The sequence below is a fragment of the Oncorhynchus clarkii genome, chromosome 10 (genome assembly GCF_045791955.1).
Source record: "Oncorhynchus clarkii lewisi isolate Uvic-CL-2024 chromosome 10, UVic_Ocla_1.0, whole genome shotgun sequence".
Lineage (NCBI taxonomy): Eukaryota > Metazoa > Chordata > Actinopteri > Salmoniformes > Salmonidae > Oncorhynchus > Oncorhynchus clarkii.
The window spans coordinates 33,920,913-33,938,592 of record NC_092156.1 but is presented as its reverse complement, the minus strand read 5'-3'; the positions used below and the strand labels follow the sequence as shown (position 1 = coordinate 33,938,592).

The 17,680-nt window shown below is 40.8% G+C and overlaps 1 protein-coding gene across 1 annotated transcript; it reads right to left on the bottom strand.

Moving 5' to 3' along the window:
- Positions 1-2,397: 2,397 nt before the first annotated feature.
- On the bottom strand, positions 2,398-14,125 carry LOC139418315 (brain mitochondrial carrier protein 1-like). The gene is made up of 9 exons (XM_071167679.1): positions 13,985-14,125; positions 13,307-13,405; positions 12,651-12,789; positions 11,241-11,335; positions 8,175-8,260; positions 7,985-8,080; positions 7,657-7,781; positions 7,277-7,490; positions 2,398-6,702 (listed from the first exon to the last, which is right to left on the bottom strand). The coding sequence occupies exons 2-9, from the start codon at positions 13,368-13,370 to the stop codon at positions 6,661-6,663; spliced, it is 861 nt and encodes a 286-aa protein (XP_071023780.1). The 5' UTR covers positions 13,371-13,405; positions 13,985-14,125; the 3' UTR covers positions 2,398-6,660.
- Between the last annotated feature and the right edge of the window lie 3,555 nt (positions 14,126-17,680).

The window sequence follows — 17,680 nt, the reverse complement described above, 5'->3', positions numbered from 1 at the left end:
CCCACCCAGACCCTCCCCTATGGGTTTAGATGTGCGGCCAGGAGTCCGCACCTTTTGGGGGGGGGGGGGGGGGGTACCGTCACGCCCTGGCCTTAGTTATCTTTGTTTTCTTTATTATTTTGGTTAGGCCAGGGTGTGACATGGGTGATGTATGGTTTTTGTCTCATCTAGGGTGTTTGTACTGTCTAGGGGTTTTTGTAGGTTTATGGGGTTGTGTTCATTCTAGGTGTTTATATAAGTCTATGGTTGCCTAGATTGGTTCTCAATCAGAGGCAGGTGTTTATCGTTGTCTCTGATTGGGAACCATATTTAGGCAGCCATGTTCCTTGGGTATTTTGTGGGTGATTGTTTCCTGTGTCAGTGCCACACTGGACTGTTTCGTTGCCAGTTCAATTTATTATTTTGTATATGTGTTCATGTTCAGTTTTTTCTTATTAAAAACCATGGACACCTACCACGCTGCATATTGGTTCACCTCTTCAGAGGAAGAGGAGGAAATCTGCCGTGACAGTATGTTTGTTTTGTGTAACTCTGTGTCGCTTTGCTTTATCTTGACCAGGTCCCAGTTGTAAATGAGAACTTGCCTACCTGGTTAAATAAATGTAAACATTTTTATAAAAAGTTGCTTTATTATAAGGTGTGGCAGCTGGTTTGAACTTGACTAGGATTGGCTCGCTCCATAACATAAGTACCCTGTGGGACCCAAGACAAGACAAGCATTCAGTAAATTATGCTTCATTTATATTTTTCATTTTCTCTGGTGTAGGGTTATACTGGAGCAAATGGTTGCTCCATTACTACCAAATCACTATCACAAAAAAAGCATGTGTCTTTTCCTGTACATGATTATCAAATGAATAATGAATGGTTAGGGACAATTATACAGTGGGCAGATTATGATAGACCTGTCATGTGGACCTGCACTGACATGCTGTTCTCTTTACTTGCTCATAGATGGTGGATTCTCCGATGGTCCCTACGTGATCATAAGTAGCCTAATAGATGATGCCGAAGTGAACAGTTCTCTACATACTTAAGATACATTTTATAATATTATTGAATGTTAAATTGTTATACTCTTACAGGCACTAAGCCTATTTCTTCACAAAATAAATATTCATCATAGTGTATTGTAATAAACTCACCTCTACAATTTGTTCTCGGTAGATGTCTGATTCTTCCGAACTATTTACACGGACCCTCTGGATATTCTGCAAATATACAGGTGACACCATCTGCTGCATAACCTGGGGGGGCTGGTTGACCAGCACATACTGCATCTGCTGCTGCTGAATCGCCTGCTGAACTGGCATTAGGTAGCGCACGGTATCGTAGCCATTACCGATGCCATACTGTACCGGAGCAGACGAAACACTCATAGTTCTGTAACCGTCGATGTATTGGCCCGGCGATAGAACTGTGGTGGCTGGGTCCGACGAGACGCTGACGGTCCTGTATGACGTGGAGGTATTCTGAATAGACATCTTGCTGCGAGTGCGAATAATAAATTCCACCCAGGTTGAAACTTTGGCTAGATAATGAGTGCGCGCGTGCGAACTTCTATCACTAAAATATTGTAGCAGAGTAAACTAACTAGGTCCAGTCTCTGAAATACTGAACTTTGAGAACTGTGAAGGTGTTTTGTGTTGTACTACTACGCAACGAAAGCATTGGGGGCGGAGATCTATGCAAATGTCCTCCTGTCATACCTTGTTGTTCTCAAATCACAGGGACTGTAGCCTACCTGAAATCTAGGCAAATGTACGTTCAGTTCGCCTCAACGTTTACTACGTTTCATGACGTTTGTAGGCCTACCTAACGACGTTTTCCCAAAACGGTGTACACCATTCTTCAACATCCTTGAATACATTCTCCCCCGTTTGGTAGGTGTGCTGAGGAGTCACCAGCTAAAATTACAAACTCGTGCAGCACACCATATGGTAGGCTAAATAACTGCATTCTGGGCCACCATAATCACGTTTTTCCAACTGGTCGTTCAGTAGTTTTCGTTGAATTAACGATGCACACCGTTGTTGTTTCTGAAAGCAACCCAAGCCACTTAGGATACACTATAACATGAATTGGTCAACTGTATAATAGTACTCTAACATTAATTCATACACATACTAGTAAGGACCAACACAATAAATAGGTCACTGTATGGATATTAATATGATTAATTCCAGCTGGTTCGAGGTATTAACCTGTATGCTACTACCGCCTATTTTTGGAAATCTGTCTCTATAGAATATAATGCATATGTCAATCAATACTTTGAGCTGCGATAGGGTTAGACCATTGTTTTTGTGCACATTCTAATAAAGATGTAATTTCCTTCTCACTTGATTACTCAACTGTCCACCCTGGTGTTGGGTGCTTAAAAATAAATACAATTAATTTGATTTGGGAATGTACATTTAATCAAGTTATTTATACAAAGCCAAATAAAATCTTTCACTGAAAATAGTTTACACAATTAACCAACTAAACACTCAATTGACTAAACAAGCAAAATATTTGATTGCAAATACAGTTTTAAAATCAACAGACATTTGACCAAAGTGCAAATGACCAGGTAATGACAGGCTGAAATATTTGATAGAGACCAAACAGTGTTTCAGCCAGCTGAGTCACACAGCAGTAGAGAATACAACCATGAAAAACATGAATAAATAAGATAGTCATCAAAATATAACCATACAGCAAGGCAAGTCTAAGCAGTCAAAAAGGTAACAACATTGTACTGTCATTGTCAATTCTCAAATTCCAATATAATGATAGAAAAAAATCCTTATTTGAAAATGGATTCTAATCTTGAATTGGATGTTCAAATCACTCCCTGAATTGACTCAACTGAAAATTATCACCCAAGCATGTATTAATATATATCAAAGTAATAATCAATTTGTGGTTGACAGCAAAATGCAGCTGGAGCCAATGAAAACAATAATTGTCCAATAAATCATAAAAAACAGCAGCAATGTTGTTCCTAAGCTAGACATGCTCACATACTGTAAGTAAAAGCATGCAGTAAGCCCTGCCAAGTGTTTAAACAGGAATGAGAGAAAAAGTACATAATATATTCTGCATTGCTGAGTAAAGGGGCAACAGGTTCACGACTTCAAGAATGTGTTGTTAAGTTCATATGGGAAAACATGATCATGCAATAAATAAAAAAAAATCTAAAATAGATAATGCTTTGGAAAGAAATTCAATAAAACAGTTACTCGTAAAGTACTTTCGGATTCTCTGTGGGGAAAAAAGTGTGTTACATCCGACGAGACGCTGACACAAAGTGTGACACAGATAAAAGCTAAAAAGCTTGACTGCTCAGTAATGCATGACTGCTGAAACAACATATTAAGCAACAAAACTAGTAATTCTAATAAAAATCAACATGGCCATGGGACATGGGCAGAGGTGCAGAATCAGGCATCATATAAATTAGAAACATGATCATGAAAGTAAAGTATAAGGCCTGAGTAAGAATGTAACAGTACAGTTATCCTGATACTTTGGCAACTTACCTACTCAGACGGCGCTTTGCAACAGTGGTTCAATAAAGTACAGAACATGCACACTTTGGCACAACAGACCCCATATCCTAGTCCATTCAGGGCTTTACTCAAAGCTCAAAATAACAATTCAAAGCAGATTCTCCAAAGTAACTATGTACAAGTTAGACATGCCTGTCAAAATACAGTATCCAACTTTACATGTGTGTATCTCTGTACATACATTTACATAATGTACACTGAACAAAAATATAAACGCAACATGTAACGTGTTGGTCCCATGTTTCATGAGCTGAAATAAAAGATCACAGAAATGTTCCATACGCACAAAAAGCTTATTTCTCTCATATTTTGTACACAAATTTGTTTACATCCCTGTTAGTGAGCATGTTATCCTATGTCAAGATAATCCATCCACCTGACAGGTGTGGCATATCAAGATGCTGATTAAACAGCATTATCATTACACAGATGCACCTTGTGCTGGGGCCAATAAAATGTGCAATTGTGTCACACACCACAATGCTACAGATGTCTCAAGTTGAGGGAGCGTGCAATTGGCATGCTGACATCAGGAATATCCATGAGAGCTGTTGCCAGATAATTTAATATTAATTTCTCTACCATAAGCCTCCTCCATCACTTTAGAGACTCATTCTGATTGGCTGGGCCTGGCTCCCCAGTAAGTCGCCCTGGCTCCCAAGTGGGTGGGCCTATGCCCTCCCAGGCCCACCCATGGCTGCGCCCCTGCCCAGTCATGTGAAATCCATATATTAGGGCAATAATTTATTTATTTTAATTGACTGATTTCCATACAGTTGAAGTCAGAAGTTTACATACACCTTAGCCAAATACATTTAAACTCAGTTTTCACAATTTCTGACATTTAATCCTAGTAAATATTCCCTGTTTTAGGTCAGTTAGGATCACCACTTTATTTAGAAGAATGTGAAATGTCAGAATAATAGTAGAGAGAATGATTTATTTCAGCTTTTATTTCTTTCATCACATTCCCATTTGGTCAGAAGTTTACATGCACTCAATTAGTATTTGGTAGCATCGCCTTTAAATTGTTTAACTTAGGTCAAACATTTCAGGTAGCCTTCCACAAGCTCCCCACAATAAGTTGGGTGAATTTTGGCCCATTCCTCCTGACAGAGCTGGTGTAACTGAGTTAGGTTTGTAGGCCTCCTAACTCACACACGCTTTCTCACTTCTGCCCAAAAATTTTCTAAAGGATTGAGGTCAGGGCTTTGTCATGGCCACTCCAATACCTTGACTTTGTTGTCCTCAAGTCATTTTGCCAAAACTTGCTTGGGGTCATTGTCTGCTTGGGGTCATTGTCTGTTTGGAAGACCCATTTGCGACCAAGCTTTAACTTTAGAAATTGCTTGCAAGGATGAACCAGACTTGTGGAGGTCTACAATTATTTTTCTGAGATTTTGGCTGATTTATTTGGATTTTCCTATGATGTCAAGCAAAGAGGCAGAGTTTGAAGGTAGGCCTTGAAAGGCCTTGAAAGACATCCACAGGTACACCTCCAATTGACTCAAATGATGGCAATTAGCCTATCAGAAGCTTCTAAAGCCATGACATAATTTTCTGGAATTTTCCAAGCTGTGTAAAGCCACAGTCAACTTAGTGTATGTAAACTTCTGACCCACTGGAATTGTGATAGTGAATTATAAAGTTAAATAATCTGTCTGTAAACAATTGTTGGAAAGATGACTTGTGTCATGCACAAAGTAGATGTCCTAACCGACTTGCCAAAACTATAGTTTGTTAACAAGAAATTTGTGGAGTGGTTGAAAAACGAGTTTTCATGACTCCAACCTGAGTGTATGTACTTCCATCTTCAACTGTATATGAACTGTAACTCAGCAAAATCTTTGAAATTGTTGCATGTTGTGTTAATATTTTTGTTCAGTATACTTTCATGGGAATCACCATGACAACCAAGCAGGTCCCAGAAAGTGTTTCCATTCCTGTGCATGTTTAGTGTTCCAGACAACAGCAGACACCTCTACTTCACACAAAAGGGTTGTGGTGAAATGTACAGAAAGCAAAGTCACTCTCCAGGTACCCAATAATGGCTTCGGTTCAACATTGGACTAAATTCCCATCACATCTTACTAAACATACATATAGCCTCCCCACATAAAAAAAATACTAGTTTACTATAGAATACTGCAGTACTTACTATAGAATTCTGTAGTAAACTATAGTATACGATACTACACTGCAGTGTACCTTAATCATTTGTAATACTTAATATAGAATATTTTAGTATAATGTAAAATACTATAGTAAATACTACAGTATACTATAGACCACAAAAACACTGCACTAAATATTACAGTAATGTCAGCAAAACTACAGTAAAGGCAGCAAAAACACTACAATGTATTTTAACCATAGTATAGTATTTTTTCATGTGGGTCACCGTTGTCCTGAGTTCCTCTAACAGACTAAACAACACCTACTGTGACCTTTATTTACCCAGGTAATTCATTGAGAATAAATTGTCTGACAATAACAACCCGGTTAACATGCCATGCATCGCATCCTCTTCTAGCTAGCCCTGCCCAAAACATTGAAGACATTATTTAAACGTCAGATCAGACAGGCAAAACCCCAATCCTATACATTTAACAGCCACGGTCTTTTCTTGCACATCCCATGCAGTATAGAGATGTGTTTAAAAAACTAGTCAGACACAATCAGAGGCCTATTCCACATCCCTAAAAAAGCTCAAGTAGATCTCCAGTTACCGTTCCACCTAGGATAGTCCTCCTCCTTTTCCCACAAGCTCACTTTAAAATGGTAGCAAGCTGGCAGTCAGTGTACCTAGCTAATACCTCATGGTCCAAACGGGCTTCCGTCCTCAGCTACAATCCTAAGCTTTAGCTGCCAGGAGTGGCATCAAGGATGGTTGAGGAGTATGAGGAAGTATTTAAAAAAAATAAAAAAAACATTAAAAGTTGTATAAAAAAATTATAAATATTATTATATTTAACTTAGATGAGCATGCACATACAGATTGTGTGACGAGGGAGGGATTGTGAATGAAATGAAGACAAAGGGCTGGGGTGTTTCCCGCGCTCTGATACACTCTGGTCCGACGGAGTGTCCACTCCCTGTTCAACTATAAGGGGAGTTTCTTCAGCTGCTCAAACGTGATGAAGAACTAAAGAGCTCTAGTTAAGGACAATACATGGCGGCAGCCCTGGAGCACAATCATGATATTGTCTGTGCCCATACACAAATCACAAATACTTAAGACTTAACTAAATAAAATTTACTTTTGTATGGTATTATACAATATCACTGTAAATATAACAAGGTTCCTCCTTGCATATTTTGCTTCACTGTAAGAATTTGGCACCCTCTACTGGTAGCCAAGGAGAAAGGGGACAGGAGTGCCATAACACAAGCTGTACACCTGACAACAGTTCTCCGTTCCACTCTGCTGTTCTCTCTGAACCTCTGAGCAACAATAGGGTGATAGAATTAGAACATGCTCCAGTTCCCAAAGGGAGATTAGCTCAAAACAAACTGACAACTTGTCCTGCAATGCTGAAGTCCACCTACTTTTACCAGGCATGGTTCTTGGATGTCTAAAATACTCAATATGAACTGATGCAAAACTGAACTGACCTAATAGAATGCAGAGAAACAGAGTTCAGATGACTCCGTTATTTGGATAATAGTGCTGGCAACACAGTGGGTTCGAACTTTGATTCCAGTGATGGAAAGGATACAATGATGTTCCATGGCCCCAGACGCAGCCAGTTGGGCCAGAAGCCCTTGTAGAGGGCAAAGAATCCTTCGTTCTTCCAGGTCTGCATCAATCCGTCCAGCGTGCTTTTATACATGGGGTTCCCAGACAGCACTCGCTGGTTCATCATACGCGTCCGCACCACATCCACTGGGTTGGAGGCTAGAGCCCCCGCCAGGCCACACGTAAAACTGGAACTGCAGGCAGAGAAACCGATGTGGGAGAAGCCAGAGGTTCAGGTGTATAATATGCACACTCACTGTTAGGTTTTCGATTATCTTTCTCAGAGAATATGACGGTACATTAGGAATAACAAAAATGATATATTTATATGCATTTTACAATATTAATGTCTAAACTCACATAAAGTGTGTGAGTATGGTGTCTCCCATAGTGCCAGACTTGATGAGGTGCTTCTTAGTGATGTCATAGACAGGAAGCTCCACTCCCACTACGATGGCTGCCCGCTGAGCTGTAGGGATGACGCCCTGAGGATGACAACAGTATAAATACAACAACCCGACAGTACCAGTCACTCAACGGTCTTCAGACGGCCAAAAATAAATAAACTCACTGGTCACAATCTTACAAAACAACAAAGCTCTTCCATGAAAATAAAAAACACAAACAAATCTTGATGACAGATCAGAGCCACTGTTTGATAGTTTGTGACCGAGGGGGCACCACTCACCCTCCACAGGCCACGGGTTCCCTCTGTCTGGTAGATGTTTATGAAGTTGGACATCATGCTGCCTTGTAAAAGACTGCCCTGGGCCTGCATGCGGATCTGAACACAATAAGGAGTCACGTCAGTTCTATTCATGACATTACTATCTGCAATGTCCAGTATCTAGATCTTTCTGCTATCTACACGTTTTCACCTTGACAACATCAGTGGGGTTGGCCAGAGAGGAGGACAGGACTCCAGACACCACTCCACAGAACACATTGATCACCATAGTCTCATCTGTCATGGAAAAGAACGGACAGCCGGTTACTCCTCCACATCAAACACACACAAAGACAGAGAGAAACTCTAGAGGTAGGTGCAATGTAAAACAAGTGGCTATAATTCTGAACAAGAGACTTTCAAATGATCATTTAGAGGGGAACATGAAATCTAAAAGGTCGACAAACATGCAGTAATCAACTCCAGACAGAAAGTCATGAGAATTAGAAAGCATACAGAGAGCCATTAACCTATTCATTACAGCATAATAAGTCAAAGAATGACTACTAACTAGAACCCTCTGCAATTTGGATTTGTCACCATTCAAAACATACTACTGTAATATTGTTATTGTATTGAAATTGCACCCTGCCCCTCTTACAGCACACAGTTTGAAATGGAATGGGGACTATGATTTATTTATTAGTGATTATGACAGTTTGGGTTAAGACAAGAAACAATTATCATTATAAGTCACCAGGTACACAAAACAAATCTACAGTGGAAGTAAGTGAGACAGAGGAGAAGGAAAGAAATTATGGATTAAGTTTAGATCAATAGTTACAGTGAAACCTTGATCAATGTGACCAAGAGTTAGTGTGGTCCTGGTGCCGTTCATTATGGCAGGAGAACGGGCGCTGGATCCCCCCGCCCAACCACCACACCAGGCAAACCACAGCCTGTACCAAAAATAAGCATTCAAAACACATTCGCACAACCTGGCAGAGTGAGGCATACAGAGTGAAGAAGCACAACAGCAGCAGAGGAGAAGTCTTCTCTTCACAACACAATCACAAATAACACAGTCCCCATTCCAGTGATTCATTTGAGCCGGATCCTGCCGGAACAGGATCCGGCACCTCTCCGTTTTAGACTATTTCTTTCCAGAACTTATTTGGCCGAATCCAGTACCTCCCGTGGCATGAAAAATAATTGTCACTTTTTGCAATATAAAAATTCTAATAAAAATGTTCAAAGAATAACTGCTGTCTTACTTCATTTCTTTCTGAACATTCAGAATAGCCTACTACACAATGAGAAGCCCTATAATTTTGCCACATAGGACCAACAGCTTCTTTAAAAAATATTGCCTAGCTGTCTGTCGATTGTGTGTAGCCTAATAGCAAGGCATAGCCTAATCAGGAACGCACGGCAAATCTGACAGTGAATAGCATGCATACAAATAAGGGCTTTCCAAAAACATTTCATATACAATTGCGGAATAACACAGGTTGGAAAGTAAATGGCTCCTGCTGAACAGAGAAGACTAATCTGTCTGCTGTAGACTACCAAAACATCTGATCAACTTCCAAATAGTGTTTTACAAAGTAGTATAACAGACACAGGGTTTAGGCTTTTGGCACGAACACATTGGCCATCACCGGCAAGTGAGCTGCACATCATTGGGTGAGCATTGAAAGCATTTTTAGGACTATAATTTCCTCCTCATATTGTAGCCTACATGCCTAGGCTATTGATGGGTTCAAGACAAGGTTGTTTTTGTTGATCTCAGATTCTCAGTTTGTCAGTGTCTAAGTAGCCTGTTATTTCCATAATTTGTGCAGTATTAAAAAAACATCGTCCAGTCACGTAACATGACGTAGAACTGCATGACACGTGTTTATAAAAAGGCCACATTTTTCCCAGACAACAACAAAAAACACCCATGTGTGAAACTTATGGAAGTGCCTTTACTCTACTGCTCTATGCCAATATGCAAATGCAATTATACTCAGAGCTCCCTCTCGTGCTCACTTTTTGTTCCGGCACCTCCCAATTTACAAATGAAGCACTTCCCCACTCCCTACTAACCCCAATCCTTAAGTCTCAGATAAATCAGTGTGTCAAGCTCTCTACTAACGAGGTAATCTCTTCTCAAACTCCATTTGGTTCCGTTTCTCTGTCTACTGCAGGTTCAAATAATCCTGTAATTGTTTGTGCAGTAAATACTCAGTCTCTCAGTAGAGATTGCTTCCTGTGATATGGGAATACATGTTGGCGCCGGTTAATGTAATGCAAAACTATTAATAGACAACTGATGAGATTTGTTCCCTGTTGCAACGGAGGCTCCCAGTCTCCCGTTTATATTGGGCATTAGTGACGGCAGTTAGGCACTCTCGGTCTGTGTTTTCAGACATCTGCGTCAATGCAGGTTGTCCAGACAGGTATTTAACATGTTTTCCCAAACTGTTATTTTTGCTGATGACAGTATGAGAAAACGCCCTATAAGCTCTACTGGAAAGCCTAGAGACATAACAAAAAACACTGATCTTCAGAAGAAGCAACGCAATGGCCCATTTCAAAATTACAGGCTTTATTTAAACCCCTGTTGATTGTTTGTGTGTGCAAATTAACAGTATGGTGAAGTCACAAGTACTGACTGCTGTCCCCTCTACCCTTTCAGGTTGGCCAGCTAACCTCTTCCCTCCAAACTCCCACTCCACACAATGGCTGTAAAAGGGTGACTTTATTGTCCTGCCCTGGTATGACTGTTGTTAAGGTCAGTCCGTCACATGAATTTGGCTGGGACATGCAGTTCAGTACTCATACAAAAGGGTCGCCAGATTTCATGTGCATGTCGGAGATCCTTGACATTATAAACAACTGAAGTTAAATAATTCTGAGGGCAAAAGTAGATGCCACAAGATACGACCAAACCTCACGTGTGATCCACAACCACCACCCCACACAGTCACTCTCTCATTACTACTGACTTCTTGTCATTGATGATGCTTCCAGATTTATGCCCGGTTTTTATACAACATGCTAAAAATCTATACAGTTGTAGAAGGCACCAGGCAAACAGAAGAGAGTACCTTATTACAAAATCATGCCATTGCCTATGACAGCACTAATGTATGCAATGCATTGTTGCTTACATCAGCTGTCAGGTGTCATAGATGGATGTTTAGGGCAAAAATAATAATTTAAAAAAATGAAAGAGCAAACAGAGAAAATGATGCGAGATAGAAAGCAGTGGGGAGTCATTGAAACCCACCTTCCGGATGGGTCACAAATAACCTCTTGAGTGTGTTGTAGGTCCCGATCTTGATGGTCCCATAGGAGGCTTGCCTCAGGAGAGCTGGGGAGATCCTGCACAGAGAAAGACAGGAGTCATTTCGGGGAGTGTCAATTTTATGAACAAGTGAAGAGCTTTTTGCCTAACTTTCACACCCCATTACTTTTCCATCAGGACTGTCAAGACGTTGGCAGACATTTGTATTTTGCCTGGGAAGCTTGGTTCCCTGCAACTCTCTTGTCAATTGAGTTAACGACTATTGCTGTTATCACATTGGTCACTCCGATCTCAGATTGTTTCTAGACTAACAGGTATTTCAAAGGCTGTCCCCTGATCAAAACCACAGCCAAGAAGAGCGTTTCCCCCCCAGGGAAAGCACCTGCCCACTTTCCTTGTAAAAAGTCACGCTCTCACATACAAGACCAGACTCCATTTCAGTAGCTCAGACGTCAATAGTTGAGAATGAGAGAAGGTTCTATTAGAGTGGCTTGAGGTTAATGGATAGTGGAGCAGGTTTATATGATAATGATCTAACTAAGAATAAAAATATTCTGTTCAATTGCGTGTTCTACAATGGTAGAAATGAGTCTCTTGGACACAGTGTATGCTTGCAAATTAAACATTTGTTGAAAAGTGCACCCCTTAGATTTTCATATCGTCATACCGTCCTTCTCTCATACCGGGATATACGGTATTACCGGCTTAGTACACAAGGGGACATTAGGAAATGTAGCTGGCTATATTCTTTCTATTATAAACATTAGAAATATGATTGCCATGCATTGTTTACTTCAAAAAAATACATTGCTTTTTCACTGTAAGCTAATTTAGGCCTATGTACGAGGATGCCAGCCAAATAGCCCTTCTGTTGTCATCTGATGAAAACAAAGCTATTTTCTGCCGAATGTGTTACACTAATACGTTTTCTGTGAAGAAAAACAACATTTGCACATTCCTGATCATGCTACTGTTTTTTTTTAAACATTAACTTTCAATAAAAAACACGCCCCGTCAATACACAGCTGGACTCACCAGCTCCCGCTTTCTCACGTTATGCTATTTACATACAAACACGTGACTGTCAACTGTTCTGGGGAACCACGTCAAGCTTCATAATGTAAAATAATGTGACAGGTAAAATGAAGATTGCGATTTGATTTATGTCCTAAAGTACTGCACAAGTTGATTGCAGGTATTTACTTAAAACGAAGCTACAAATATTAAATCTATTGACAAAATTTGCCCCGGGCAAAAGGGAAACCCTTAATGTCAATCCCTGCCCAAATGGGAATATGTTCTACCATAGCACACCATATCAAACTGTAATATGTTGTTTTTTCCCCCCATGTGTATAGGCTAACATGTGTAAACCATATTATTTTTGGTCACCCAGAGTACAGTGCCTTGATGCCCTCCTCCTTTCCGATCTTAAACAGGGCGTGGAACATGCCCCGGTAGCGCACCTCCATGTACTGTGACTGGCCCTGCACCTGCAGCCGCGTCTTAGTCAGGTCTATGGGGAACGTACCTGGGGGGAGAACAACCAACAACATCATGACAACATTGTTTAGTTCAGAGATCACTGGTAGTATTTAAATGAAATGACAAAGTGACCCCTCAGTAACTAAGATCTGGTAATAGTATCTCACTGCAATGAGGTGGACTAACAATGCAGTGAATGCAATACAAATCAATGTGATTGCTTTCAGCAAGTAGGTGTTGCATTGTTTAGCTTTTTTTAAGGAGGTGTAATATAATTTATGTTAGTTTATCTAAGAGGTTACACAAGTAAATATAGAATTGCTCAGGGTTGCACACAATTGCGTCTCTGTAGATCTACTCCAATGGAGCACCATCATTAATAATTGTATGTAGCATCCATAATACAGGGCCATCGCCATCAGTCAAGAAGAAAGACTGCTGCAAATCTGAGTGCTTCTCAATGCAGCTAAACATGAGTCTTAAATGTGTGTGGGAATAGAATAATGAAAAAAAATGCATGATTAAAATAAATTAGTCTGAACAGGTTTTGGTGCATCACGTACCGAATTCTGCGACAATCGAAGCCATCCCTCCGTAGATGAACGGTTTCCAGTTCAGGTTGGCCATTTCGGTGGTGGCCGCTTCTACCTGATCGAGCCCCGCTAAAAACAACAGGCCGCCGAGATACAAATAAATAAATTGTTGTAATCGTACATCATTTAACATTGTGCTACCTGATCTAATTACTCTACGAGATCTCATAAAATCAGCGTCACAGAATATTGCACCGGAAAGGATACCCTCTTGTTAAAGATTAATGAAAGAGCCATCGCAAATGTTGGGAATTTCTATTGGCTGCAATTTAAGTCAATCGAATTTTAAAGCATTTCAATTGGCTTTAGCTGCTACATTCCCCGCCCGCACCACTGTGTGTAATGTTAAAGTGAGTGACAGCAATGTCGTTCAGTATTTTCAACCCGAGATGACACAATGTCATGTTATTATTTGATTATTACGCTAGCACCAGTTAACACTTAAAAAATATAGAGGTGAGTCCCCGTCATCTGAAATGTCAGTCAACTCAACGGAATTTTGTAAACCTGTTGGCCTGAGCCTGCCGGCAGCGCCGCATGTTAGCATTATTCAAACAAACAACCAGCTGGCTAGCTAGCTAACGTTAACAGTTCTATAAATAATTAGAAAACCCTCAACAAAGCGCAGAACCATATAATGACACCTACCTGTAATGTGAATAAAAGTCGTGCTCTGTTATTTTATTTTGGATCTCATATCTTCGACGTCAAGTGGGTTAACTCAATAAAAATAAAAACATCACAAAAGTTATCTGGCTACGTAGCTTTCCATTTCTTGTGCACTTGCGCCGAAACAGGAACTGAGGCACCGGAAGTTTCTTCTTTTCGGTGGGGTTTATCGGCAGTTGGCATCTAACGTTACGGTGCATTCCCGCCGCTTACTGTATTGGAGTGTGAGCCAGAGACAGGGAGAAACTAAATCCTACCTGCCAGCCCCGTTTCTCTTAAAAAAGGATCACAACTACAGGTGGTTGGTGGCACCTTAATTGGGGAGAACAGGCTCGTGGTAATGACTGGAGTAGAATTTGTGGAATTCCATTTGCTCCTTTCCAGCCATTATTATGAGTTGTCTTCCTCTGCAGCCTCCACTGAATCTATGCAATATACTCTTTAAACTAATTTACTGTATCCCCTTCTCCCTCATACTAGATCTCAGCCAATATCTTTCCCTCTTATATTGCCCACACTGTATATATGCTCCACTGTCTTTGTTTCCTGGCAATAATCACACTTTCCTGTTGGATGCTTTCCTATCACCTTCAAAGTCTTATTCAACCGGCTGTGTCCCACACTTAATCTTGTAACAATAGCCTCCTCTCTTCTGCCCCTTCCTGACTTTCCTCTGTACTTGAAATAAATGCCTGCCCTTAGTATCTCTAGTCCATTGCTTCTGCCATCTCTGCACCATCACTGTCCATATCAAGCTTGTTGCCTCTGCCTTCCTCATTGAAACTACAACATCAACATACCCACTACTAAGTGCTTGTTTAGTCAGTACATCAACTTGCCACACCACATTCCTGCATTACAAATGCTGACCCAGTACGTCCTGCCCTTGGATCTTTTGACCTGTGTAAATTATCTGTGTAAATGGCCACAAAATCCTGATACACAGTATCCAGACGTCTACGACAAACCAGACGGATCAACACCCTCCCTATCTTTCCGTAGGCTCTCCAACACTTCTAGATCAACTACTGGAGGCGGGAGTATCCATGGTGGATTTACAGGAATAGCTACAGTTGGACTAAACTCCCTTCCTTACAGTCTAATCTCCCTCGCCTGGGTACTACCCACCCACCCAAAGCTTGTGTTCTGTCCTCTCTCATGTTCCCAACATGCCTATAAAGGATGAGACACCCCATGTCACTGTAGGTTGACCCAATAATTAATTGCCAGTTACTGTATCATAATTCAAAGGCAAATCCCCCATCTCAACATGTAGTGCAGACACTGGGGAGATCCAAAACACCCCACTACATATTCTGGGTCCTTTCCCCTGTATGACATCTAGCCTTTTCAATGAGGTCCGGGCTGCTGAACAATACACTATACTGCCATAGTCTATTACAGACAGTGATGGGAAAAGTACCCGATTATCATACTTGAGTAAAAGATACCTTAATACAGGGGTGTCAAAGTCAAATGGACGGAGGGCCAAATAAAAAAATCAGCTACAAGACGAGGGCCGGACTGTTCGAATGTTCATTGAAAAATTTTTAAATGACGCATATAGTCTAGTGAACCTAATTGAACCTACTGAAAACCTAACAAATATATTACAATATGATCAGATAAATAAAGCAATATTTTCTTATGGCTCTGTCAGTAATCTTTAATTTTCAACAGACACAAAAGACAAATTTCCTTTATATAAATATCCCCATAACATGAACATTAAATGAAAGAAACCGGTATTCAAGGCACCATCAGTAGACTATATTTTCTATTTTAGCAAAAGTGGGCTAAATTTACTTCAAAGAAAAAACAATAATAGCAATTTTCTATCATCCACTCAACTGAAATATTTTTAAAATATAATTGGATTGAAATACAAAAAAATAAAGTGCAAAAATCTATTAATCAAAAACAACACTTTGTTTAAGGAGAAGTAACATGCAGTGAAAACAAATATTAAATTTTAACTTTTAAACTTGAACTGAGTAAAAACTCTAAATATGTGATTGCACAGTAATGTTCACTTGTTTGAGGTTGAGGGTGATACTTGGTGGTGTCCCATCTTTTCCACAAGTTCATCAATGTTCGGGGTAAGGCTCTGAGCTGAAGAAATCCTCAGAATTGAGTGGAGGTGTTCAGCAGTAAGTCGACTTCTGTGTGATGTTTTGTTCAGGTTCATCAAAGAAAACAGTTGTTCACACAGGTATGTGCTGCCAAACATAGACAACGTTTGAGCAGCCTGGATGCGCAGCTGGGGCATTGTGCCGGGGAGGAAACGGGCGAACTCCGCAGCACCCACTGCCGCATATTTTGCCCTCAGTGCATCATTGCATTGGAGGTCAATCAACTCCATTTGGAGGTTTGGTGGTGAGCTTTCCACGTCAACAGCAAATGGGTTACCGAGCAGTTCCAACCTGCTTTTTTGTGCTTCAAAGTCAGCAAATCGGCGTCGAAAGTCAGCGGCAAGCATACCTATTTTATCAGCCAACTGTGTGCTCGGGAACGCACTGGTAGAGAGCTTCTCTTTCATGGTCTGGCAGCTGGGAAAGTGGCTCAAATTTTCTTTCCGCATCTGCGTCTCCCACAGAGTCAGTTTGGTTTTAAATGCCTTCACTGTACTGTACATATCAGAGATGACACGATCCCGACCCTGCAGCTGCAAGTTTATTGCATTCAGATGACTCGTAATGTCACACAGAAAAGCCATTTCACACAGAAACATTTCGTCTCGGAGTTGTGTTGTGTCTTTCCCTTTGCTGTCCAAGAACAGACAAATCTCCTCACGAAGCTCGAAACATCTTTGAAGCACCTTTCCCTGGCTTAGCCATCGCACCTCTGTGTGATAAGGCAAATCACCATGCTCCGTTTCTAACTCCGTCAGAAATGCCTTGAACTGGCGGTGATTCAAACCTTTGGCTCTGATAAAGTTAACTGTGCGCGTGATGATGCTCATTACATGCTCCATTTTCAAGGCTTTACCGCACAACGCTTCCTGGTGTATGATACAATGATAAGCTGTCAGCTCACCTGTCGCGTTTTCCTCTTGCATCTTTTCCCGTATCTTCGCCACCAGTCCGCTCCTGTGTCCACACATCGCAGGTGCTCCGTCGGTTGTCAAACCCACAAGTTTTTCCCAAGGCAGCTCCATCTCATTTACACATCTTGACACCTCTTCATACAAATCATGCCCCGTAGTTGTGCCATGCATAGGACGTAAAGCCAAAAACTCCTCTGTCACGCTTAGGTTGGAGTCCACTCCGCGGATGAAAATTGACAACTGGGCAATGTCAGAAATGTCGGTGCTCTCATCCACAGCCAAGGAATATGCAATAAAATATTTTCCCTTTTTCACAAGCTGCTCTTTTAGATTGATGGACAACTGGTCTACTCTCTCGGCAATGGTGTTTCTGCTCAGACTCACATTTAAAAAGAGTTGCCTTTTTTCTGGGCAAACTTCGTCACAAACTTTAATCATGCAGTTTTTGATGAAATCCCCCTCCGTAAATGGCCGGGCTGATTTAGCGATCTCTTCTGCCAAAATAAAACTGGCCTTGACAGCAGCCTGGCCTTGTGATTTGGCTTTTTTGAACAGAGCCTGTCGAGATTTGAGGCCTCGTTTTAATTCCTCTGCCTTTTGTAGCCTTTGTTCCATGTCCATATTCTTGT